The sequence below is a fragment of the Dipodomys ordii genome, unplaced genomic scaffold, assembly GCF_000151885.1.
Source record: "Dipodomys ordii isolate 6190 unplaced genomic scaffold, Dord_2.0 Scaffold35, whole genome shotgun sequence".
Taxonomy (NCBI): Eukaryota; Metazoa; Chordata; class Mammalia; order Rodentia; family Heteromyidae; genus Dipodomys; species Dipodomys ordii.
Genome location: NW_012267251.1, coordinates 12,493,057 through 12,517,663, shown reverse-complemented (window position 1 = coordinate 12,517,663; position 24,607 = coordinate 12,493,057). Strand labels below are relative to the sequence as shown.

General features: G+C 38.3%; 1 protein-coding gene across 1 annotated transcript; it reads right to left on the bottom strand.

Moving 5' to 3' along the window:
- Positions 1-4,468: 4,468 nt before the first annotated feature.
- Cd46 (CD46 molecule, complement regulatory protein) lies at positions 4,469-21,569 on the bottom strand. The gene is made up of 10 exons (XM_013017368.1): positions 21,359-21,569; positions 20,875-20,977; positions 20,185-20,273; positions 18,823-19,020; positions 14,923-15,105; positions 12,016-12,063; positions 9,201-9,242; positions 6,020-6,055; positions 5,229-5,289; positions 4,469-4,658 (listed from the first exon to the last, which is right to left on the bottom strand). Exons 1-10 carry the CDS (start codon positions 21,513-21,515, stop codon positions 4,562-4,564), a joined length of 1,014 nt encoding a protein of 337 aa, XP_012872822.1. The 5' UTR covers positions 21,516-21,569; the 3' UTR covers positions 4,469-4,561.
- Between the last annotated feature and the right edge of the window lie 3,038 nt (positions 21,570-24,607).

The following is a 24,607-nucleotide window of genomic DNA, read 5'->3' as shown; positions in this document are numbered from 1 at the left end:
GTCTAGGCTGGCCTGGACTTTGATCCTCTTATGCTTTCTGCTTAGCTGAGATGACAGTTGTACACCATTGTGCCCAGATATTGGTTGATATGGGGGTCTCACCAATTTTTTGCCCTGGCTGTTCTCAAACTTTGGTCTTCCTGATTTCTGCCTCCCAAGTAGCTAGGATTATAGGTGTGAGCCACTACACCCAGCTTATTTTTTTTTTTTTAGAAAGGCTTTCAACCTCAGAACTGCTGGGATTACAGGCACCATAATGATACTGTGAACTGTATTTCTTTGATTATAAATCTCCTGCTTCAAGATGGACTCACCCTTACATAAAGTGTTATTTAAGGGAAATCAGGCTCTATTGCTTGTTTACATTAAATTTGTACACATTTCAAGGCATCCAAGTCAGGTGACTACATTCAAGCCACATTAAAATGTGAGCATTATGACTTAAGAGCTGCATTTCTCATGGTAGAAACAGTAACCCTGTAGATAAGAAGACATCAAAGATAAACAGAGCTGGGTGCTGGTGGCTCACGCCTGTAATCCTAGCTACTCAGGAGGCTGAGATCTGAGGATCTCAGTTCTAAGCCTGAGCAGGAAAGTCCATGAGTCTCGCATCTCCAATAAACCACCAGAACACTGGAAGTGGTGCTGAAGCTCAAGTGGTAGAGCCGTAGCCTTGAGCTGAACAGCTGAGGGATAGCGCCTAGGCCCAGAGTTCAAACCCATGACTGACAAACAACAACAACAAAAAAAAACAAACAAAATGGAAACACGTGTTTGTGGTCATCGTGCAGCTGGCTTGGCTGGAGTAGTTGACTTTCTCTGGTAGGTAGTATATTGAACTCTAAACCTGTTTTCCTACAAAGATATCATCAAAGAAAAATAGTAAGCATAGAAATAAAATTCAAGAATTAAATTCCAGAAAAACAGACCTGGTCTCTTCCTCAAAGCACTGTGGATTTAAACCCCAGACCCTTATGCATGCCAGACAACTGGTCTGCCACTGAGCATAGATTTCCCCTAGCATGAAGGGGACAATTGCAGAAAGAGACTTGATAATATTCTCAGTGTTTAAACTAGCCAACAAATGAGCCTTGAAAAATTAATTTGAAGTGTCTCAATGTGTCTCTAAAAGCCCTCTTCTTCTATATTTTTAATTTCCTCTGAAAGGATTGACTCGTTTTAGTGTTTTGTCAGTCAGTGGGAAAGACCTGAGAGAAACATGTCTTTCCCTAATACTACAAATTTGAATGTGCAGCTCTGATTTGAAATAGAAAATGCAGTGCCCCCAAGAGGAGCTCAAGCACAGGAAGGCTGCACATACACCTTCTGGTCAGGATCAGATATTTGAAGTTCAAGTTTATGTCATGCATTCTTACCATGCATGTCTTCATAAAACCTGTTTTATGTCCTATGAAATAAAATGCTAGTTGCATATGTAATTTGAACTTTTCTAGGGAAGAAACAGGTGTAATAATTTTATTTATTTTTCCCTTCTCCACCTGTCCCAACACTTACCCCCTAGTATGGAACTCAAAGGCTTCATACTTCAAGCTAGGCTTGCCTGCTCAAGTCTGGTGCTATACCACTTGAGTCCCCTCCAAGTAAGGTTTTCTGCTGGTTAATTGGAGATGAGAGTCATAGGGACTTCTCTGCCTAGAATGGCTTCAAACTGATCCTCAGATCTCAGCCTCCTGAGTAACTAGGATTACAGGCAGGAGCCACCAGTGTCTAAGCCAATCAATACCCTTGACTATAAACTTAGGTAGTTTTTTTAATCATAAAAAAGCAGGGGGCTGGGCTGGGAAGTTGGCTTAGTGGTAGAGCGCCTGTCTTGCATGCATGAGGCCCTGGGTTCGATTCTTCAGCACCACATAAGCAGAAAAAGCTGGGAGTGGTGCTGTGGCTCAAGTGGTAGAGCGCTAGCCTGGAGCTGAAGAGCTGAGGGACAGCGCCCAGGCCCAGAGCTCAGGCCCCACAACTGGACCAAAAAATAAAAAAAATAAAAATAAATAAAAAAAGCAGGGGGCCTAGTTCCCTCTTCCCAGCCATGTAGATGTATATTCTAGCACAAAGAAAGGAACTCTTAATTTGTCTCAGTTGGAAACCAGAATGATGAGGGTTTCGCTTGAGGAGATGCAAGCCTCAACTGTTCAATATTGAAAAATTATACTATGTATTATATAACTATATAATAAAGGATAGATTACATAATTAAGTCAGAATATATTATAACTATACTAAACTATAAATATATACTACACAGTATACATATAATGTATATACTACATATTAAAATAAATTATGTGATTATATAATTGTAGTAAATATACTAAAATTAATATGTATTATAGTATCTTAAAAACATATAATGTATATTAGACTATACACTCTAATACAGAGAAACAACTTGTCAAGTTGGAATTGACTATATTCACCAAATTAAAGCAGTTTTGGTTTCTCTGAAAGCATGTTTTCCTTCTCTGTGTTGAGATGAACTGGTTGTGCTCATTGCTCCCCTCTGGGATCAAAAGCACAGTTAGGTTCGGATTTGTAGCTGCTCTAGAAGCAGAAGCAACCGGATGCAAGGATGGAGGGAACAGAACTAGTTAAGCCTCCATCTAAGCCAATACCTGTCAGTACACCTTAAATTTTACAAAGGAAGCTAGAAGAAAACATTAGTAAGTTAGCAAGGGGAATGGGAGGGATCTTTTGAGTTCCCTCTTTGATCCTCACTGCCGACATATTTTAGCTCAGGTATTGATATCTAAAACCCACAGAATATTTTCCAGAACAAAGCCATCGTTGCAAAGAAAACAGAAAGCTAATATACCTTTTCATGATAAAAGCAAATCTTTCTCTCCTCTCTTCTTCTTAGAGAGAAGCAAAGTTTACTTCTCTGTAGCTCTCCTCTGTTAGGTATGTGCTGGAGGAAGAGAAAGAGCTAAATAATGAGTAGTAAATAGCGATATTGCATCAAAAAGAAGCCAGACAGTTGAGTACATGGGATAAAAATCAATGACAGGAAGGAATGGAAGGAAACATAAGCCTTAGGCTCATAAAGTACCATGTTGTGATTCTCACTGAGGGACCTGACGAATGAATTTGTACAAGAACTTAACTCTGAAGTCACATGTCATCTAGCTGATGAATAGATAATTTCTGTTCAAAGAAATTCAATTTTTGCACATACCAAATCTTAGAAAAAATTCATTGAATAACACTGTGAAAGGAGAAATGGGTCTAGACTTTAAAGTACCTTTGATTTTTGAGGGAATATATATTAAATCCATGCCATCCTGTCTTCGGCATTTTCAGATGAATCCTGTCTTTCTGCACTGGCATCCAGTATGGTTTTATGGCACTTTATTTCAACTTGAGGGAAGATACATTTATTACGTGCCCTTCCAAATTCCTGGGACAGTTCTGATTTCATTATATCATATGCTTTCTAAACTATAAACAGTATTTTTTCAATGTTTTAGAAAGGTTTGCTGGATGCTTACAACATTGGAGAGCCAACTAGAAAACCCTGCTCGATGTTAATTTGACTGTTTTGTTCTGTGTTCTTGAAAACTGTCTGAGCTGATTGCAAATTTCAGGCTCTCTCTGCTTGATGAAATGTTGCCTTCAGCACAGACAGCTTGAAACACTGACAAAAATCAGTCTGGCAGGCTTCTGTGATCTGAAACAAGAAATAGCATGAATGGAGAAATCCATGATAACTATTGCCTCAGATAATACAAACTATGAATGTTATCAGCAATTATCATTAATTTCTTAACTCTCACCTATCCATGGCCAATTTATCTAGCACAAACAAAATCAGGAGAAAACCATCACAACGAAATAAAAACAGCTGTAGTTTGGGATCACATGGACTTGCAAGATGAGAGTTAAACAATTGCCAGGCTGGGCTACAAAGGATGATAGGATTGGCTAGGTAGAAGCTGATTCAGACCAATGGTCATAATTTTAGTCTTGCACTTGCCAGGCAAGTGCTCGTCTACTGAGCTAAATCTCAACCAAAAGTAAGATCTCATCCATCTGTTTTTGTGCTTTGAAAAGAAGACTGTAGAAAGGCAGTTGTGTTCCCAAGCCATTACTATGCTGGGAAGGTGGCTCAGTGGTAGAGCACTTGCCTTGCATGCATGAGGCCCTGGGTTCGATTCCTCAGCACCACATAAGCAAAAAGAAAAAAGCCAGAAGTGGCACTGTGGCTCAAGTGGTAGAGCGCTAGCCTTGAGCTGAAGAGCTGAGGGACAGCGCCCAGGCCCAGAGTTCAGGCCCCATGACCAGAACAAAAAAACAACAACAACAAAAAAAAACAAAACCCATGTGTGTACTAAGTTTTAACAGCACCTCAAGAATGTTCATGGCTGCTACCCTATTTCAGCTGCCCATAAGAAAGACAGAAGTAGCTCCGTACATTTTATAATCTTGTATAAATGAGTTTCCAAAGACAATCTGATTTGATGGAAAATACATTTTGTCTTCATCACCGCACCCTGGCACATTAGCTCTTAAAATCTTTGAACTCTTCGAAGTGATGTTTCTATATATATCACTTGAGAGTGGCGAATTTTTGACTTGACTGTTTATTGAGAATTCTGGAACTTTTAGCTTCCTGGGCAATAGTACCGCTTTTACTTTGCTTCGATCTAGAAAATGAGGAGAACATAACAGAAATCAAATAGTGCTGTTCTTAATCCCCGTTAATGGAAGTAACTAAATGAAATTAAATGGATTATCTGAGACATCTGATACATAGCTAACTGATACAGATAAATGGAAATTTTTATCATAGTATCTACAGTGACTGCAACTGTCAGTGTGTCTATTTTGGCCATTGGTTCCCCTTTAGGAAGTGGTCTATCTGGGGTAGGGAGGAACTTGTAATGGCCTGTGGTTCACCTAGGAACTTAAACTTCCACTCTCACAAGAAACCTTTTCTTACAGTTACCTGCTGAAGAAATACATAGGTTCCCTATATTGCCATGATGTTGAAAGTAGATGAAAATACTTTTAGCAAAAAAAAAACAAACATTTTGTATGACACGTGAATGCATAATTTAAAAACAGTGACTTCTGTTGGGAGTATAGCAAGCATGAGGCCCTGGGTTCAACCAGGGGGAGAAGGATGGTACAATACAGGGAACAAACATAAAGCTGGATGAAAGCATGCTGAGGATACGAAGGCCTAATAAATGAGAAGAAATGCTTTCACTTACCCTTTCTTTCTGGGGCCAAGAATCCTGTATAGGCAGAGACAAATGATAGCAATTGAAACAACTGCAAGACACCAGGAAAGAAAGAAAAAAAACTGTGAGTCTGAAACCTCATTACCAGGACTGAATTTAAGCAGAAGAAACAAATGCTGGTGGGGAAAGGGTATTTTATTTACACACATTTGGTTTCTTCATTATCTAACTCCTTGGCATCACACAGTCCCATGACAAGGCAAAGAGGAATCATAGCTTAATTTAGAAAAGTATCGAAAGTACATTTAGAGCCAGGTGTCAGTGGTTACTAGGAAGTTGAGATTTTAAGGTTGAAGTTTAAAGTCAACCTGGGCAGCAAAGTCTCTGAAACTCTTTTCTCCAATTAGCCACCAAAAAAAAGGCCGGTACAGGTAGATCTGCAGCAGAGCACCAGCATTGAGCAAAAAACAAAAGGGTAGTTCCCAGCTTGAGTTCACACACACACACACACCACATTTGACAGAAATAGTGTACTATTATAACTTAAGAAGACATGTTATTTGTTTGTATATGTATGTGTACATGTATATATATATAATAGTATATGTTACATACACTAAACTGTGTAGTAAATATAATTGAACACATATTACATAATATAATTACCAATGAGAATATATCATATATAAAAGATTAGGGTTTTATTAAGATGGTTTACTTAATCTTAAATTTCAATAAAAACTACCAAAACTGAAAAACTTCTTAAAATGAACTTTACAGTATTATTTTGACTTAAGCAATGTTAAATTGGGGATACTTACTGAAAATAAGAATAATCAGAGCAATGATCCATGCATCTAAGAAAGAATAAGAACAGAAGATGATGAACATATCTTGGTCTCTAGATGGGGTCTCTAGATGGGGGTTAAAGTACTTAGTTGAAATTATCTAAATACTAAAGTTTCTCTAATTTTAACATGATTCCTAATATATCCCAGGTCTGGTCATGAAATCCTAAGCCAGTTTCCACAGTTAAGGGTAAGATTTGTGACTTTCAGTTTTTAGGTCTTTGTTCTGTAGTTACCCTAAATTGTATAGTAAAGATTATCATAGAACAATTAGAATTATTACTAATTTTGAGGACAGTCATTTAAAAATACATTTCTCTCATAGTTCAGTTCAGTTACCTGTTTGGATTTGTATGTGTGTGACAGAATGAGAACTCTGCCTTGTACTCCTGCTTAGCTTTTTACTCAAGGTGGGTGCTCTACCATTTGAGCCACACCACTACTTCCACCTTTGGCTATTTAATTGGAGATAAAAGTCTCATGAGCTTTTCTGCCTGGGCTGGCTTTGAATTGTGATCTTCAGATCTCATCTTCCTCAATAGCTGGGATTATAGGCGTGAGCCACAGACGCCCAGCTTTGGTTATTATTTATTTTAATGATATTATAAGAAATTAAAAATTTCTGTGTTTCCTTATAAGTGGATATGTGGAATAAGTCATACATGTTTTATTAACTGATCATATAGATGCTACTTATAGCCTTCACAATTAATACTTAATCTTAACATCAACCCCTTTTCTTATCTTCCTTCCATCTTTGTAGACACACCCCCAAATAGAGACATGCCCTAGCTGCCCAGGAGACACCAGGGCACAGGAATAACAGACACACGCAGAGAAATCTGAATGTGCAAGTTTGGCTATCCAGAGGACACTAAATAATTCTACAGAAGCTAAACTTGTACAAGTGCATCTGTTAGTAGTATCTCTGCTTGTAAGCTACCACTATATTTACTGGATTGCTGTTAGTCCATATGGCAAGTGTTATGCTTACCTTTGCTCTCATTTCATAAACAGATGTCCAACAGTCTATGAAAGCATTGGACTTACTGGCATAATGGTAGTCTGACCACAGAATTCGAAGTTAAAACATAGACAGTCCTCAACTTGAGATGGTTTGACTTTTAAGATTTTTCTGACTTTACAGTGGTGTGTCAGTGATGCATATTCAGTATTCTGAGCTCTGAGTTTGTATTTTTTCTGGGTTAGCAATAAGATATGGTCTCAAGATGCCCAGCAGTGGCAGAGAGCCATGGTTCCCAGTGAGCCAAAACCAGGAACTCTGCCTGGTGTGGCTAAGCTATACTGTTTCATAGGGGTTAGGTGTCAAAGGGATTTCACCTTTGGAGATTTTATATATGTCTATATATACATATATATAAAGTATTTGTGTGTGAGTATATATTAATATATATATAATATTTGTGTGTGTGTGTGTGTGTGCGTATGAATGCACGTGTGTGTATGTGCATGCACTCCAGTACTGGGGCTTGAACTCAGGGCCAGAGCAGTTACCACTTGAGTCACACTTCCATTTCCTGGAGTTTGCTGGTTAATTAGAGATAAGGGTCTCACAGACTTTCCTACCCAGGATGGCTTTGAACTGTGATACTCAGATCTCAGCTTCTGAGTAGCTAGGATTACAGGGGTGAGTCATCAGTTTGTGGTGGGTTTATCAGGATTTAAGTTTCCAGCTGTGCAGTCAGCCATCTGGATGGTTCTGAATCCATGGATTCCACCAATTGCAAATCAAAAATATTTGGGGGGTAGAAAACTTATCAGTACTAAACATGTTTTCTTGTTGTTAGTCCCTAAATAAATATAACAACCATGTAGACAGCATTTGCACTGTATTATTATATAGTAAGTGCACTCTGGAGCTGACTTAGGGAAGGCATTTCCATATTATATGTAAATACTATATATACCATTTCATTAAAGGAACTTGAGACCATCCACAGATTTTTGGATTCCTGGGGTGTGGGGTATGGAACAAATCTCTAATGAATACCAGAAAATACTAAGAAAAAAATAAGCTGAAGTAAGTTTTTAAAAACAGTTAACTTTTATGAAGCTAGTCTAAGTCAATGAAAAGAAATAGGTTTATATCTTCTTTTACTCACTAGGAAATCTTTTTATTTCCCTTAAAGGGAAATATATATTTAATATATAATGTGTGAACTGTGTAAGCCTACATAAAGGTGCATGAAGCCAACTTTTCCCAAATGAAATATAAGTCAATTTATAGAACTTTAAGGTTCATGTACAAAAATATATAAATAGAAAACAAATTTATATGCAGATTTTTTTTCTTTTTTCTTTTTGAGTACAGTCGTGAGCCTGAACTCTGGGCCTGAGCGCTGTCCCTCAGCTCTTCAGCTCAAGGCTAGCACTCTACCACTGGAGCCACAGCTCCACTTCCGGCTTTTTTTTCTGCTTATGTGGTGCTGAGGAATAGAACCCAGGGCCTCTTGCATGCAAGGCAAGCGCTCTACCACTGAGCCACCTTCCCAGCCCAATATATACAGATTTTCTTTTTTTTTTTTTGGGGGGGGTCCGGTCGTGGGGCCTGGACTCTGGGCCTGGGTGCTGTCCCTCAGCTCTTCAGCTCAAGGCTAGTGCTCTACCACTTGAGCCACAGCGCCACCTCTGGCTTTTTTTTCTTTTTTTTGCTTATGTGGTGCTGAGGAATCGAACCCAGGGCCTCAGGCATGCAAGGCAAGCGCTCTACCACTGAGCCACCTTCCCAGCCCCCCTATATACAGATTTTCTTAACAAAATAACACTATCTTGTGGAAAGCAAGCTGCATTTTATGTATTTTAACCTATAAATAATACCACTAGCCAGGTTCTGGTGACTCATGCTTGGCTACTCAGGATGCTAAGATCTGGAGGACTATGGTTTAAAGCCAGCCTGAGCAGAAAAGTTCATGAGACTCCATTTCCAGTTATCCTTACCTAGATTTTCCTACACACACTATTATTTATATTTGTCCTGGTATCTGCACAAAGTAACCATAAATGTCAGTCATCACTAATAATTTATGACATGTGGTTTCTTTCTTAACTGCTGATACTTGGAAGATAAAATATTTCCATGTAAAATATAAATAAGGTCTCAAAATGCAGGGTTATAAGCAACCAAAATAAGAACCTAGTTCTTGGTCAAAGAGTCCTTGTTTTGGCTCAGGATATCCTAGAAAAAAAAGAAGAAATATTGGTTTAGTAAAAAAAAATTTCAAAAAGAAAACCAAAAAATAAAGCCTTTAAAATCCTTTAAATTCATGGTTGATTTCTGACTTTGGTATAAAACACCTTAAAGTTTCACTCTCTTTTTAAACTTGTATTAATGTTTCTCATTTAAAGTAGCATCATAAATTCAATAAACTCGTATTCAAGATTATGGGCTTCCTTCTTCCTGTCCAGTAAGGTTTCCCCATGCTAGTACTGTATAAGCCTAGCGAATTTCTTTTTAGTATATTCTCAAAATCAGTCTTTGAATTCAATATGATACTAATTACAACTGAGAGATAAAAAGCAGCTAGATAAATGCTTCAGTTGTGAATCTAGAATGGAAGAAAAACTTCTTCAACCAATAAAGGCTTCATGTAAATACCTCCAGCTGATGTCATACTCTGAAGACATTAAATATAGTGAAGAATAAAATTCCTAGGAACAAACTTAGCTCAGGAAGCAAAAGACTAGTGCAGACACAAGGACAGAACACTGCTGATAAACACATGGAAAGACGTCGTGGTGTGCATGTGAATTCATACCCAAAAGGCCTCATGTGTTGAAGTCTTGGTCCCCACATAATAGCTCCAAACTTTGAGAGGTGATTGGATCTTGAGGGTGCTGGCTTAGTCAGTGGATTAATTCATTGATGGAGTGAGTCACAATTTTAGGAGGTTGGGCTTAGTTGAGAACCATGATTATGTCTTTGAAGCGTGTATGTATATTATTCCTGTCTGTCTATTCATACTTCTTCCCTCCCCTTTACCCTCTCCTCCTCCTCCTCCTTTCCCACTTCTTTCTGGCCACCATGAGATGAACAGTCTCTTCTGTCACAAGCAACTGCCACCATGATGGTTTCCCCCTCCCCATTTCAGCCCCATGACAGTGGAGTCAGCTAATTATGAACTGAAACTTCTGAAACCATAGGTCAAAATAAACCTTTCTTCCTTTTTTATTTTGTCACGGTAGTGAAAAACTGATTAATATGGACAGCATGTATTCATTGGTACATACATACATATATTCTTCAGTAAGAGAAAGGAATAAACAGTTGTTTAGGAGGTGAAGTTTCAGTGATACAAGACCTTAAGAACATCATGTTAAGTGAAATAAGACAAAGTGACAAATATATGAATTAACTTACATGAAGTACCTAAAATAGGCAAAGTTATAGAGGTAGAATAATAGTAGGCTAGAGAGAGAAAGAGGAAGGAATAGAGAAAGAGAAGAATAGTTGTTTAGGAGGTGAAGTTTCAATCAGAGATGAAGTTCTTGAAATACAGAGTGTGATGGTCTCACCATCATGTCAGTTAACAGTGCCACTTAATTGTATTGTTAAAGTGGGAAACAAAAAGAAAACAGCTGAGTGCCAGACAGTCCTGCCTGTAATCCTAGCTACTCAGGAGGCTGAGATCTAAGGATCTCAATTCAAAGTCAGCCTAGGCAGAAAAGTCTGTGAAGTTTTTTTGGGGGGTGGGGGGTGGGAGGGGTGGTCATGGGGCTTGAACTCTGGGCCTGGGTGCTGTCCCTCAGCTCTTCAGCTCAAGGCTAGTGTGCTACCTCTTGAGCCACATCACCACTTCTGGAGATAAGAGTCTTACAGACTTTCCTGCCAGGCTGGCACCCAGCTCTGTGAAGCTTTTATCTCCAATTAACTACCAAAAAAGCTGGAAGTGGAGGTGTGGCTCATGTGGGTAGGGTGCTAGCCTTGGATGAGAAAGCTGAAGAGCAGCACTCGGATCTTAAGTTCAAGCCATAGTACTAATATATACACCAAAAATTAAAAAAAATAAAAAGCCAAAGTACATGTGCAACCTATGCATAATAAAAGTGTTCTAATGTACAGAAATAGAAACCTTAAGGTATTGATAGTAATTAATTTAGTTAATGGACTAGAAAGTTTTCTTTTTCCTCTATATTTTTGTAATATTTGAAATTTTACAAAAATGTTTGTATATTGCTCTTAGGAAAAGATAAAAAAGTATATCCTAAGTAGTATAAAACACTTAAAACTGACAAGTTCATCAAAGATGCACTGTACTCATAATGGTAACCCCTTTTTACCACTGAATATAATAAAATATAATAATAAACTGACAAATGCAAAACAATGTTCATTTTATACTAGAAGAGCTTTAGTTTACAAAAGTTCTCATAAATCAAAAAAAATACTTTAAAATACCTAGTAGATAGAAAAATAGGCAACAGATATGAATATACATAATGAGTATATGATTATTCTCTAATATATTTGTTAGATATGAGTAAGTAATTGAATATACATAGATAAATGGATACAGTGGTATATACTTGTAGTGAAGGATGACTGTAGCCCAGAGTTTGAAAATAGTACCGGTAATATTGTGAAATTGTCTCAAAAAAAGGCATTTAAAAACTGTAGATTAAAAATATCATTTAATCTTTTAAAAATTAAAGAAACCGGCTCTGGTGGCTCACGCCTGTAATCCTAGCTATTCAGGAGGCTGAGATCTGAGGATAGCAGTTCAAAGCCAGCCCAGGCAGGAAAATCCATGAGCCTCTTATCTCCAATTAACCACCAGAAAACCGGAAGTGGCACTGTGGCTCAAAGAGCTCAGGGACAGCACCAGGCCCTGAGTTCAAGCCCTGTGATCAAAAAGAACACACCTAAAGAAATGAAAAGAAGAAAACAGACTATCATTATTCATCTATCATTTATGGAGTTCTTTTATCAGCAAGATAAAGAATGACCAAACCTGGATATTCATACACTGCAGGCTTCCTGGGATGAGTAGGTCTAGGACCTGGAAAAACAAATTTGAAGTCTTATCACTTCCCTATCCCTTATCAATATAAGATTACAGAAAGGATGGCTTATCCAAGTAAAAATAGCTGTACTTTCTGATCATAGGGATTCTACTTCTGAGTATATCTGGCACACACAAGAATGGTCACTAAAACCCTACATTTTATATTGGAAAGCCTAGAAGTTAACTACTAATAAATCCAAAAAAAATAATGTGTTAGGGGTAAACATATGTTTCTTTGTAAGAAAACCAGCAGTAACACACTACACCATTAACAGCTGAATTATTTCCAGTTAGCATTTCTTGGTCATTTTTCATATTAGCACACTTAGATCAACCTTAATACAGCCCTATGTTGTTCATACTTGTGATATATATTATTTCCCACTGGATAAAAAATTACTGACAACCTTCTGTCAGGAATTTAGATGTTTTTTTTCCCTCCACAATTAGTTCTCTCTACCAAACCCTAAGCTAAATCATTGTTTTGCAAATCCTTTATGAAATACTTATTGTCAATTCTTTCAAAAGAGCCTATTGACAAAGTTAGTATACCACATTAGGTATACCCTCTTGGAGTATATGAGCTGATACAAATGGACCAATGTGTATATATTTCAAATGCCGTCTTACTTTTGCTCACATATCAGCCCTCCAAAAATCATCTCCCTCTGTCTCACAATGCTTGGCTGAGGCAGGCAAAGAAGTTCCCTCGTAATTCCTGCCCACCCTTTAAAAATATTAAGGAGTGGCCAGATATATGGGTGCAGGCCTATAATTGGAGGTAGGAAGATCTTGGTCCAAGGCCAGCTTAGGGCAAAGAGCAAAATTCTGTCTGAAAAATGAGCTGAAGCTAAATAAGTAAATAAATAAAAATAGGCTACAGAGTGGCTCATCTGAGAGAATGCTTGCCTAGAAAGCACAAGGCCTGAAGCTTAAACCTTACTTTTATATATTAAGAGTAAATAATGTATGGGGGGGAGGGATGGGGAAAGGGAAACAAAGGAGGGGGCTACAAATGCTTGATAAGAAATGTACTCATTATCTTGCCCATGTAATTGTTGTAACCCCTCTGTACAGTATTTTCACAATAAAAAAATTTCATTTCAAAAAAAGAAATAATGTAAGCCCTAATATTTATATAAGGAGAATAGGAAATATTTGACCAAATTAGGACCTGTAATTTGTTTTCAGCTAAAACATCCTTATTAAACCAAAGGGACCCTGAAGCCCATAGAAACAATAGCTGAATTAGGTGTTTCCAAACTACTCTACCCTAGTGAATACCCTTTTCACTATTCCTGTCATCTCTTGCTTCTAAGAAACCAAGAAATGACAGCCCCGAATCCAGACAATAGTTCCTTTCTCTATATCAAGATGGCCTTGATGCAGTCTTGAGTACAGCAGCTGATCACTGGTTCCTTGAAGAAGCCATCCTATTTCAGTAGATAAGGCTTATCTGTGCCCTTCAGTTAATACGAAATCTAGTTTCTACTGCCTAATAAAACTGCCTAGTAAAAGACAAAGAATAATTTTTTTAGGTGAGGAAGGGAAGTGAGGAAGAAGTAAAAATATAGCCACGTTTTGGCAATGGCAGAGGTCTCCCAGTTACATATAAAGAACTGGCGGGGAAGCACGTGGAAGCACAGACTTCCACTAGAAAGGCAACCAACAAGGGTGTCAACAGATCACACACACACACACACACACACACACACACACACACACACACACACACACGTAAAAGAGCAAAGTTGGTGACACAAAACCCATTTACAAACAGAAATCATGATCTTTCCTCTTCATGAATATTAAGTAGTGATACACTTTAGAGAGCTTCCTATATAAGCTTCCTAACCTGCTAAGTGCTTTCAACGTATCTTACAAGTCTTATACCTAGTAAAAAAGATACTAAGTCATTTTATATAGGTGTTAGACACATTTTAAATTTACACAGTGTTCCCAAGGAATGTGCACAGCCAAGTATGTGGACTATGCAAATAAGATATCAGAATCACTATAGATAACCAATAAGATGGCTGTAAACATAGTCTTCTTCCCTATAGATAACCAATAAGGTGGCTGTAAACATAGTCTTCCTCCTCTTACTACCAAAAAAATGATGAATGAATTAGATTCTACATGGAATATATAGGATATTATACAAAATCACCAGGAATTTAAAGGATTTTTGAAAAGTATGAGCAGGAAAGTACTCAACCTGAGACAGTGGTGGTGGTTAGGTTTGGTACAGGGTTGGGACTGACCCTGTTAAAAAAGTGAAGAATATATATTGGGTCAAACTCTTGGAAGTTTTCTGTATTTTCACCAGAAATTTGAAATATTCTTGGGAAAATATAAGCAGGAAGTGATTAAACCTCCGTAAATCCAAGTTGGAAGTTTGGGACTGGGAGAAGGCCGCCCTGGAAAACAAGACAGTGGTATTTAGATGAAACATTTTGCTTACACAAGTCATGCCTTTCATTCTGGATGTAATTAGATAGGAATATCTATTTAATTAGAGATCTAATTATTAATCTAATCAGATTAGATTGATGTCTATTTCTTTAGAAATATTATGCTTTGATCAACTCTGAAAATTTCCTGCCATCCATAGTCTATGCATAATAATACTGAACAAGTGAAACTCAGAGACACACCAGTGAGCTAAACAACACAAATAAAAATTCTAAAACTCAAACTGTAACAGCAGAATTCCATGAGAATATAATGGCAGACCTAAAATTTATGTTTACAACATAGAAATAAATATAACATGGAGTTTATATTGAGATATTCAAGAAATAAAACCTAAACCATTAAGCAAGAAGAAGGAAAAACAGAGCACATTTGTACCTTTAAGGCAGGGTGATATCGGGGGATCCCAAGCACTGTTTCCGTTACAGACAAATTTGTCAGTGCCATTTCGGTAAAAACCTTCTTTGCACTCAATTGTAATGGCTGCCTGGTAGGAAAAATTTTTTGCCAATCCTGAGGTAATTTCTCCATTTACAAGTACTGGAAACGGACATTTGACCACTGAAAAGAAAAGAAACCAAAGTATTCATTTCCAGTAGGAATGAAGAGACAAGAAATGGAATGCAAGATACTGTGTGTGTGTGTTTTACATATTCAAATGCATTTTCATTCTAGCTAAGAGATTCAGAAAAACCTAATGATCCATCTTACCTTTTAAGGAACAGAATCTCATAACTTATTCCTTGTTTGAGAAAGGTCCCACTGTAAGACAAATTCAAGTCAAGTTCTACTGCAACTTTGGAAAACTGATGAACGATAGGGGTCTTTCAAAGCAGCAATATGCTGCTTTTTCAAAAAGGTAATGAACACTTCTTGGAGAAGGTGACACTCAAAACTTTAAAACCTGAAAAGAAGCTAGCTAGTCATACAATGACACATAGGCATGTTGTTTCTTGGGCAGAAACAACACATACAGACTGGGATATTCCAGAGCAGTGGAGTTAGAGTGTTCTAAATCTTGTGTCTGAATGAAACCTAGAGATGATAAAACACATTTTATGTTCCAAATGAATACACAAGCATAAAAGGTCCCAAATAAAAGTTAACCACCAATGCTTAGACCCCATACTAGTACACAAGAAATTCTCACAATGAAGGATTGGCCGATGACAGATTACCTCAGATTTGGTTTATCTGAATATAGTTTCCAGTTGTACCACCTTCCATTTTAGAAGATTCTCCTTGATGCACTCCAGATAAGTGTTTTTAAGTTCTCTTTTGACTATCTTAACCCACACCAATGTCTTCTAGCTTTTTGGGGGTAATCTGGTTTGTTGTTGTTGGACTCTTACTGGCAATTTTTTTTCTTAATCTGTTGTTAGTTTTATCAACCAATACTACTGAACTGCTAAGGATAGAGGTAAAGTTTAATAATTTATTCACTTTGCCTCAAAGTCACTGAATTTCCTAGATCTGAAGTGATTGTTTGCAGTTTTTTTGGAATTAAATTTGGATAACTTTTAGCTAACATTTACTTAAAACAATGCTTCCAATTACGTACACCGTTGACTAGCTGACTCTCTCTCATAGGTAGGTCTGTAAGACTGTTTCTTAAAGTTTTCTTCTTAAATCATGTTGGATTTCTATAGGCCTGTCTCAGTTCATTTGCTGTGTTCAGCTGTACCAATGAGGATCCTGTTTGAAGTGAGCCCAGGCAGAAATGTCTGTGAGCCTCTTACCTGCAATTAACCAGCATAAAGTCAAAAGTGGAGCTGAGGCTCAAGTGGTAGAGTACCAGCCCTGAGCAAAAAAGCCAAGCCAGGGCATAAGGCTCTGAGTTCAAGCCCCAGTGCTGGCACAAAATAAACAGACCAAAGATAACTTTTTAAATATTTTCTTGCAAGGTTTTTCTCCAGTTTTTAGTATCAAGACAATGCTGTCCTTATAAAATGATTTGAGGAGAATTTCTTTTTCGTGCATTTTCTTGAAAAGCTTGTGTAAAATCATTGATTCCTTTAATGTTTGCTAGAATTACATAATGAAACTATACACTGTCTATGGGAAGGCTATTACCTACAAATTGTATTTTTTTTCTTTTTTTTTGGGGGGGGGTCTGGTCGTAGGGCCTGTATCTGGGCCTGGACGCTGTCCCTCAGCTCTTCAGCTCAAGGCTAGCGCTCTACCACTTGAGCCACAGCACCACTTCCGGCTTTTTTTTCTTTTTGCTTATGTGGTGCTGAGGAATCGAACCCAAGGCAAGCGCTCTACCACTGAGCCACCTTCCCAGCCCCCAAATTGTATTTCTTTAATAGATACTTTATGTCTTCCAAGAAGTAGGTAAGTTTTGTACCAGAGGCATATAGAGTACCTATATAGTAAATGTAGGGCTTGAGTTCAAATGCCAGTAGTAATTTGACTAGCAAGTACAAGGCCCTGAGTACCCTTGTACTACTGAAAAAGAAAGAAAAAGTGTATTATAATCATCTCATCATCTTTTAGATGTCAGAATGCTATTTAATGGTATGTTCATTTTCATTACTTTTGGGGGGGTGATTAATGGAGATGAGTCTTACTGCTCAGGCTGGCTTTGAACTGTGATCCTCAGATCTCAGCCTCCTGAGTAGGTAGGATTATAGGTGAGAAACAGGTGCCTGGCTCTTGTTTTCATTCTTGATAATTTGTGTCTTTATTTTTGGTCAGTCTGGCTATGGACTTACACTTTATCCATTTTCTCTAAGATTAAGCTGTTTGCTTCACTGATTTCTCTGCGTGTAATTTTTTTTTAATCATTGCCTTCCATTTGCTTGTTTTAGGCTTAATTTGCTCTTCTTTAATGTTTTGAGGTAGACGCATAGGTCATTTGACTGCTGACTTTTTTTCCTAACACAAGCATTGCACACATTTCTCTCTAAGCAATGCTTTAGCTGCTCCCACAAATTTGGATATTTTCATATGCTGTGTTTTGGTCTTTTGGTCTTTACTCAATTCTAAACACATAACTAATTCCAATTTCTTTTTTCTTTTTTTTTAATCACTGGGTGATTTAGAGGCATCTTGTGAAGTTGGATGCATGACTCAGTTGGTAAAGCGCTAGCAAATGAATGAAAGCATCAGGTACTGAATTTGAGTTCTGGTCTTGGATCAAAATAAGAAAAAAAGCAGAAGCATCTTGCATAATTTTCAATTATTTGGGCATTCCTTTGATGTTTTTGTTATTCTACTTTACTTCCTGAGAGTGTAAGATTTCAGTTTTGTTTTTTTTTGACAGCTCTTCTTGCTCAAGGCTAGTGTTCTCTGCTACTTTCAGCCAACAATACCATTTTCAGTTTTCTGGTGGTTAATTGGAGATAAAAGTCATATGGACTTTCCTGCCTGGCCTGGCTTCAAACCCCAATCCTTAGATCTCAAGCCTCCTGAGTATCTAGGATTATAGGTATGAGCCACTGGTGCCTGGCTTGATTTTTTGATATTTATTAAAAATTACCTTCTTGCCTAGACACTCTCCTACCTTAAGAGAGCTTCCATATGTCTCTGAAAATAGTGTTTATTTTGCTAGGATGCAGTGGTGGCTCTTTTTCAAGGGGCAGATTGAAAGTGTCTCCATGCTGTTTGTCATTAGTCAACCTTCAAAATCTAAAGACTTAAAAAAATTTTGTCCAGGGCTGGGAAGGTGGCTCAGTGGTAGAGTGCTTGCCTGGCATGCCTGAGGCCCTGGGTTCGATTCCTCAGCACCACATAAGCAAAAAGAAAAATGCCAGAAGTGGCGCTGTGGCTCAAGTGGTAGAGTCCTAGCCTTGAGCTGAAGAGCTGAGGGACAGCGCCCAGGCCCAGAGTTCAGGCCCCACGACTGGACCCAAAAAAAAAAAAAATTGTCCAGGGCTTCTTATTCTTGTCAAGTAAGAGGGTCAGTACAAGCTGCTCTACCATTAACTGTTGCAAAACCTCTGCAAGCCATTATCCTATTTTTTAAGCAGTGTGTATTGAGCTTGTTCTTTTAAATAAAAGCACCCTAACTCATGTACATCCATAGTAGTTCTAAACACATAAGGTGAAATGCCAAACCATATTATGGTAAGGGAGAAGGCACATATACGTAGGTACAATTATGTTTTGCTTGACCTTGAAATTATGACTATGAGATTATGACTATGAAATTAAATCAGATAACTGTTGTACAAAAGGAGGAAGCTCAAATGTCCATTTTGTTTATGTGTAGGTAAAACTCTACAGAATGCTTCCACAGGAAGCACAGGTAAAGAAGGGAAAAGTCTCTGTTACCTTTGCACTCAGGAGGATCACTGCTCCAAACTCCATTGCCTGCACAATACAGAATTTTCTGGCCAACAAGTGAAAGCTGATCTGGTCCGGGGATCTGATCGCAGCTGTAAGTGACAGCTTCTCGGAAGTTAAATACCTCTATATCAGTAAAAGTGTGTGTTCCATTTTTAATTTTTGGAGGTGGTGTACAAAGGATCTCTTTAAAAAAAAGTTGGGGGGGCGGAGACAGGAAAGGCATTAAAAAAGCAAGGTAAGAAATGAAAGATAACGTTAGCAAAGTTCTAAACTGCTATCAGGAAGTTCATCAATATAGGTTTTCTATAAGCTAGTTGTGAATTCAGTATTTATTAGGGGGTTTCTGATATTCCAAATCCAAACCATTCATGTAGAAATGAGTGTTCAGAAGACAACAGTTTATTTTCTTAAGGAATAAAATGTCTATATTTATTTGCAAGGTCATGCTCTGCCTTACACTGGTCATCATAAGAGAAGTGGATAATTGAAGAGAAATTAATTTTTGCAACTAAAAAGAAAACTGAGTGCTAAGTGCAAAATATTTTTTTATAATTTCTACCTTCTCTAAATGGGTATTTCATAATCATACTAACAGATGTCTTTTATTACCACCATCTTCACAATGCTGAAATTTTTGGTAGAGGCTACAAACCCTGATAATACAGTAGACCAACTGCAGATGTTTTTTCATAAAAACTCATCTTAAACAAAAACTTTTCCTTCAAAATAGGATACAGATAGGCTGAGTGCTAGCAGCTTATGCCTCTAATCCTAGCTACTTGGGAAACTGAGATCTTTTTTTTTTGGAGGGGGGGTGAGGTTGTGGGCCTGAACTCTGGGCCTGGGCGCTGTCCCTCAGCTCTTAAGCTCAAGGCTAGCGCTGTACCACTTGAGCCACAGCGCCACTTCTGGCTTTTTTTTTTCTGCTTATGTGGTGCTGAGGAATCAAATCCAGGGCCTCATGCATGCAAGGCAAGCGCTCTACCACTGAGCCACCTTCCCAGACTGGAAACTGAGATCTTAAAATCCCAGTTCAGCGTCAGCACCAATAGGAAGGTCTGTGAGACCATAATCCCCAATTAACCAGCAAGAAACTGAAAGTGGAGAGGTGGCTCAAGTGGTAGCGTGGCAGCCCTGAGCAAAAAAGCTAAGTGAGATTGCGAGGCTCTGAGTTGAAGCCCAAATACTGGCATAATAACTAACTAACTAACTAGTTAAATGTATGTTACATCCATTTGAATTCATTATCCTTAAAAATGAGTTAGTAATTACTTTAAAATTCTAGCACATGTGCACATGTACACACACACACACACACACACACACACACACACACACAAGACTTACTTTCACATTGTGGGGGAGTTCCGGTCCAAACGGCCTCAGCATCTTTATTAAGCACACAGTGTAGAATTTCTTGACCAATTAAGTAATATCTAAATGAGCCAAGAAAAAGTTACTGTTTTGTTCAGCAATGAACCGGCTGCACATAATAAGGCAGGCAATTTTTAGAGGCAGTGGTTTGAGGGAGAGGCTTCCTAAGCAGCACGTATTGGAAGTGTGTTATTAAACTGTGATTTTTAATCAAATGAGCTTTTAGTCTACGTGAGTAAACAGTGTTCAGGAATTACAGTATTGCTGTTGCTCATAAATCTGGACCTGTGAGCACAACTTCAATTCTATTGGTAGTAGAATGCACTTAGCATTCTTAATGCTTTAGGTTTTGCTGGGGTAGCTGTAAAACCCTTACCTATGTTTATTCAGGGTTACAATTAGTAGTGGTGCAGTTGGGTATAGCAAGTTGGCTTGTTACTTGATATAGCAAGTACTCTTTTAAGTTAGGTCTTAAAAAAAATTAAAGGAAAGTGTAACTTCTTTAGTTATACTTTCATCCTGTCTCCAAAAAGCAGCAAAGGTTGTTTAGCTAGAAGTACAACTTGTCACAGAAGGAAAAAACAAACAAGTTTTACATGATTGTTTAAGGGGAAACACAGAGAATCAGCAAGATAATTACCTTTTTCCAAAGGAACAACTTACCCCTCCTGGCAAGCAAAGTGCGCCTTGTTACCCCATGCCCAAGACCCAGTGGGGTAGTATACCCAGCCAAATGCAGGATTTTGGAGAGTGTTACAAAGATCTCCTAACAGAAAGCAAAATGGTGGAATTTTAAACACATACATTTAAAGCAAAAAAAAAAATATCTACATTGCATTTTCTTACATTTTATGGTGTATTGTTTTCTTTGTATTTATGAGGACAAATGTAAGATGTACAATCACTCAGGCAAGCAATGGCCAAAAAAAAAAAATCCCTAGAAGTTTCTCAAAGACTGACTTAAAAAAAAAAACAAAACAGAACTCCACAAAAATACGCAACAAAACAAAACCCACAGGAATCTCAAATCTCACTTAATGTGAGAAAATCAGGCATATATAGCCTGAGATTCTGAGTGAAAGCATCCTAGAACAAGCAAAAAGTAGTAACAGTAATATGTTGTGTAAAATATGTTGTGTTTACTTACTACCACAAACGATATCTCTAACCGGTGTCCATGTCAGATTCTTGTCACAGGTGGTAGTCATGGATAACAGAAGCACAATCGAGTACCCTCTTTTACACTTGTATAGCACTTGTTCCCCAACGCTGTAAAAAGGTTTAAGTTTATGAACAGGCTCCATCGCTTCAAAAGGTGGTGGTGGTTCACAGGTATCTAGGGACAAGGGGACAAAAACATAAAGGATATGCCTACTCAGGGACTATTAGGCAGCAGGTAAGTTAGACCACAAAAAAAGAAAAGAGTGAAAGCCTTTGGCAAGATTGTAAATGATTGCTCTCTATTTTCATGCAAGTGGTAATATTAGCAAAAACAAATAAAAAAAAACTTCTGGATTATAGTATAAGTATATCGTCATGTAAAAATCACTACTTGTTTTATTTCAGAATAAACTGAACTGCTATTCAATAAGAAACTATCAACATTTTGGTTCTGAGAAAATATGCACTACAGGCTGGGTGAAGGTGGCTTATGCCTATAATCCTATCTTCTTAGGAAGCTGAGATCTGAGGATCACCATTCAAAGCCAACCCTGACAGTTTTATTCCTCATTCCTACTCACTGCTCTGGAAGCTATTCAATAGCCTCCTCCTGTTCAATTCAGAATACCAATCTCCTTCTCTGGAGGCTCCTTTTCCTCTATAGGACACCCAGAGGTGTTCTGATGCCTATCGACTGTAGCTCCCTCTCCATGTCCTTGTCTTCCTGTTACACACCACCTTGGTCATCCGCTTGTCATCTGGTTCTCTGAGCAGATCTGAGATGTCCCTAGTATAGATCTGTTTGAGGACCTCTTCATTCTACAGGTTCCTTTTCAATGACTTTGTTGCCAGTGACAACCAGCTGCTTTCTAAGTCCCCCTGTCTGTCATGAGTCTCTAGTGACAGGTGACAAATCTACATACAAGGAAGTCTGCCTTATTTGTGGATGTATTAACACTAAGTTTTTAACTAAGTGTGGTTAAAAAATAATATTAAAAAAATTAAAATAATGCAGAAACAAAAATTTTAAGCTAGGCACATTGGTTCATACCTGCAATGCCAGCTATAGGAGGGGCTGAGATTGGGAAGACTGTGGTTTAAGGCCAACCTAGGTAAAAAGTTGGTGGTACCTCCATCTCTATAGAATAGCTGGGTGTGGTTTCACACACCTATTATGCCAGCTGTGGTAGCAAGAGTAGATAAGAGGATCTTAGCCCAGGCTGACAGTCAGCAAAAAGTGAGACACTATCTCAAAAACAACCCAAGCAAAAAAGGCTCAAGCACCGGCGAGTATAAAATCCTGACTTAATGCTACACAATTAAAAAAAATCTCATATATGCATTATATCACGCAGCTGAAAGGAAGAAATAGTCACAAGAGTGAGCTGCTCCAAAAATGAAATATTTTACCTACCTATTGCCTAATATAGCACATTTTCATTTGACTTTTCCTAGGTTTCAAAACTATGCTGATTTTTTATGTTTCAATTTAGCCTTGTTTTTCCTCTTCATGTTTCATTTATTACCATCCACATTGTAGCACTCCATTCCTCTTTATTTCCTTCCACATCAAAGATCTTTCATAGCGTTTGCTCATCGTCTTAAGCTTATATTTTGACATCTACCCTAAACATTTTTCTAAATGCCTTTTGTTTGTCTTATCACAGTTGCTGTCCTCTCCCTCCTCCACTCCATGTCAAATGCATCCTTGGGGAATCAGGAAGAAACCAGACTAGAGTACTAGCAGCCCTCCCTGGAGAGGTGGCCCAGTCAACTCTCCCTGCCTCAGCACCAGAGAAAGACTATTCTAACTATGGCTCTTCAAAGAGCTTTCTGCCTGGACACAAGAGGACTGTCTTCTCCTTCTCTAAGCCCTGGCCAGATAGGATATTTACCTTTCTGCTAAAAAGTTACATGAGAGTACTGATATTGAGATTATAAATAACAACAACAACGTAACACTCTGACATCCTAGTTCATAGTCAGCCTGGGCAAGAAAGTCTGTGAGACTCTTTAAAAAAGCCTTAAGAAGAGGTTTGACTCAAGTGGTAGAGTGCCAGCCTAGAGCAAAAAAAGCCAAGCAAAAATGTGAGGCCCTGAGTTCAAGCCTTGTACTTGTTCAGTACTGGCTCAAAACCAAACAAAACACAAAAACAAAACACACTCTGGATATTTAGGACCGCAAGTATGTCAGTGCCCCTGTCTGTGTTGTATCTGACAGGTAGACCTCTGTGTGCTCATGGTGAAGAGGAGAAAAGATAGTTTTAGAAGGGTGAATGTGTTTCCTAGACACAGGATGGTCAGAGAAAGTCAGAGTTGGTAGATTAGACAGAACCAATGAGAACACAGAGTCAGAAGATGTATGTTCTAAGAGGGGTGGGGGCAGCCATATACCAGGTATGTAACAGTGTCCTAGATATAACATGGACATAGAAACAAAACACATGAGAAAACAAGAATGAGATATAAAAATGATTTTCTTTGGTGTGGTAGGTTTTATAGGGTGTACAGCATATGTAGTATTTGTGCCTGATAGGTTCTGGTGGCTCACTCCTATAATCCTAGCTACTCGAGGAGGCTGAGATAGGAGGTTTGTGGTTGGAAGCCAACCCAGGCAGAAAAGTCTGTGAGACTCTTACCTCCAATTCACCAATAAAAAGCTGGATGTGAAGCTGTGGCTTAAGTGGTAGAGTGCCAGCCTTGGGCAAAAAAGCTAAGGGACAGTGTCCAGGCATTGAGTTCAAGTTCCAGGACTGGCACAAACAGGCACACACACACACACACACACACACACACACACACAGTTAATCCCATTCAGTGAAATATAACATCAATTTAGTGGGATGGGCCTCTGGCCTTATTTTCTGAGCTATAGATGATATGCCATATTGATATTTATGGTTTCTTAGGATACTAATTTCTCACTACTGGGGCTTTTAGGTTGCTCCTTTCAACTGTGACTCTACCTATTGTGTGGACTGGTCTGAAAAGGGACGATAACTCCCTGGATGGAAACAAAACAAAACTCCAACAACAACGAAAGCAATCAAGCAAATAGATACCTGTTAACCAAGACCGATTCTATCTCACGCAACAAGTAGATCCCACTAAGTTGTTTGTTTGTTTTAAGGCATACAAAGTGGCCCCTTCCCATTCCACTAAATCCAGGCCCAGAGCCTACTTAGGGATAGATAACCCTAGCACAAGCCTGCTCACCCAGCAGGTGTCTCCCCCC

Coding starts and splice junctions, on each gene's coding strand:
- Cd46 (XM_013017368.1), bottom strand. CDS start 21,515: ATGGAGCCTGTTCATAAACTTAAACCTTTTTACAGCGTTGGGGAACAA. Junction 15,106..18,822: donor TGATCCTCCTGAGTGCAAAG/GTAACAGAGACT, acceptor TTTTCTTTTCAG/TGGTCAAATGTCCGTTTCCA. Junction 4,659..5,228: donor CTTGGCCCCAGAAAGAAAGG/GTAAGTGAAAGC, acceptor CTCATTTTCTAG/ATCGAAGCAAAGTAAAAGCG.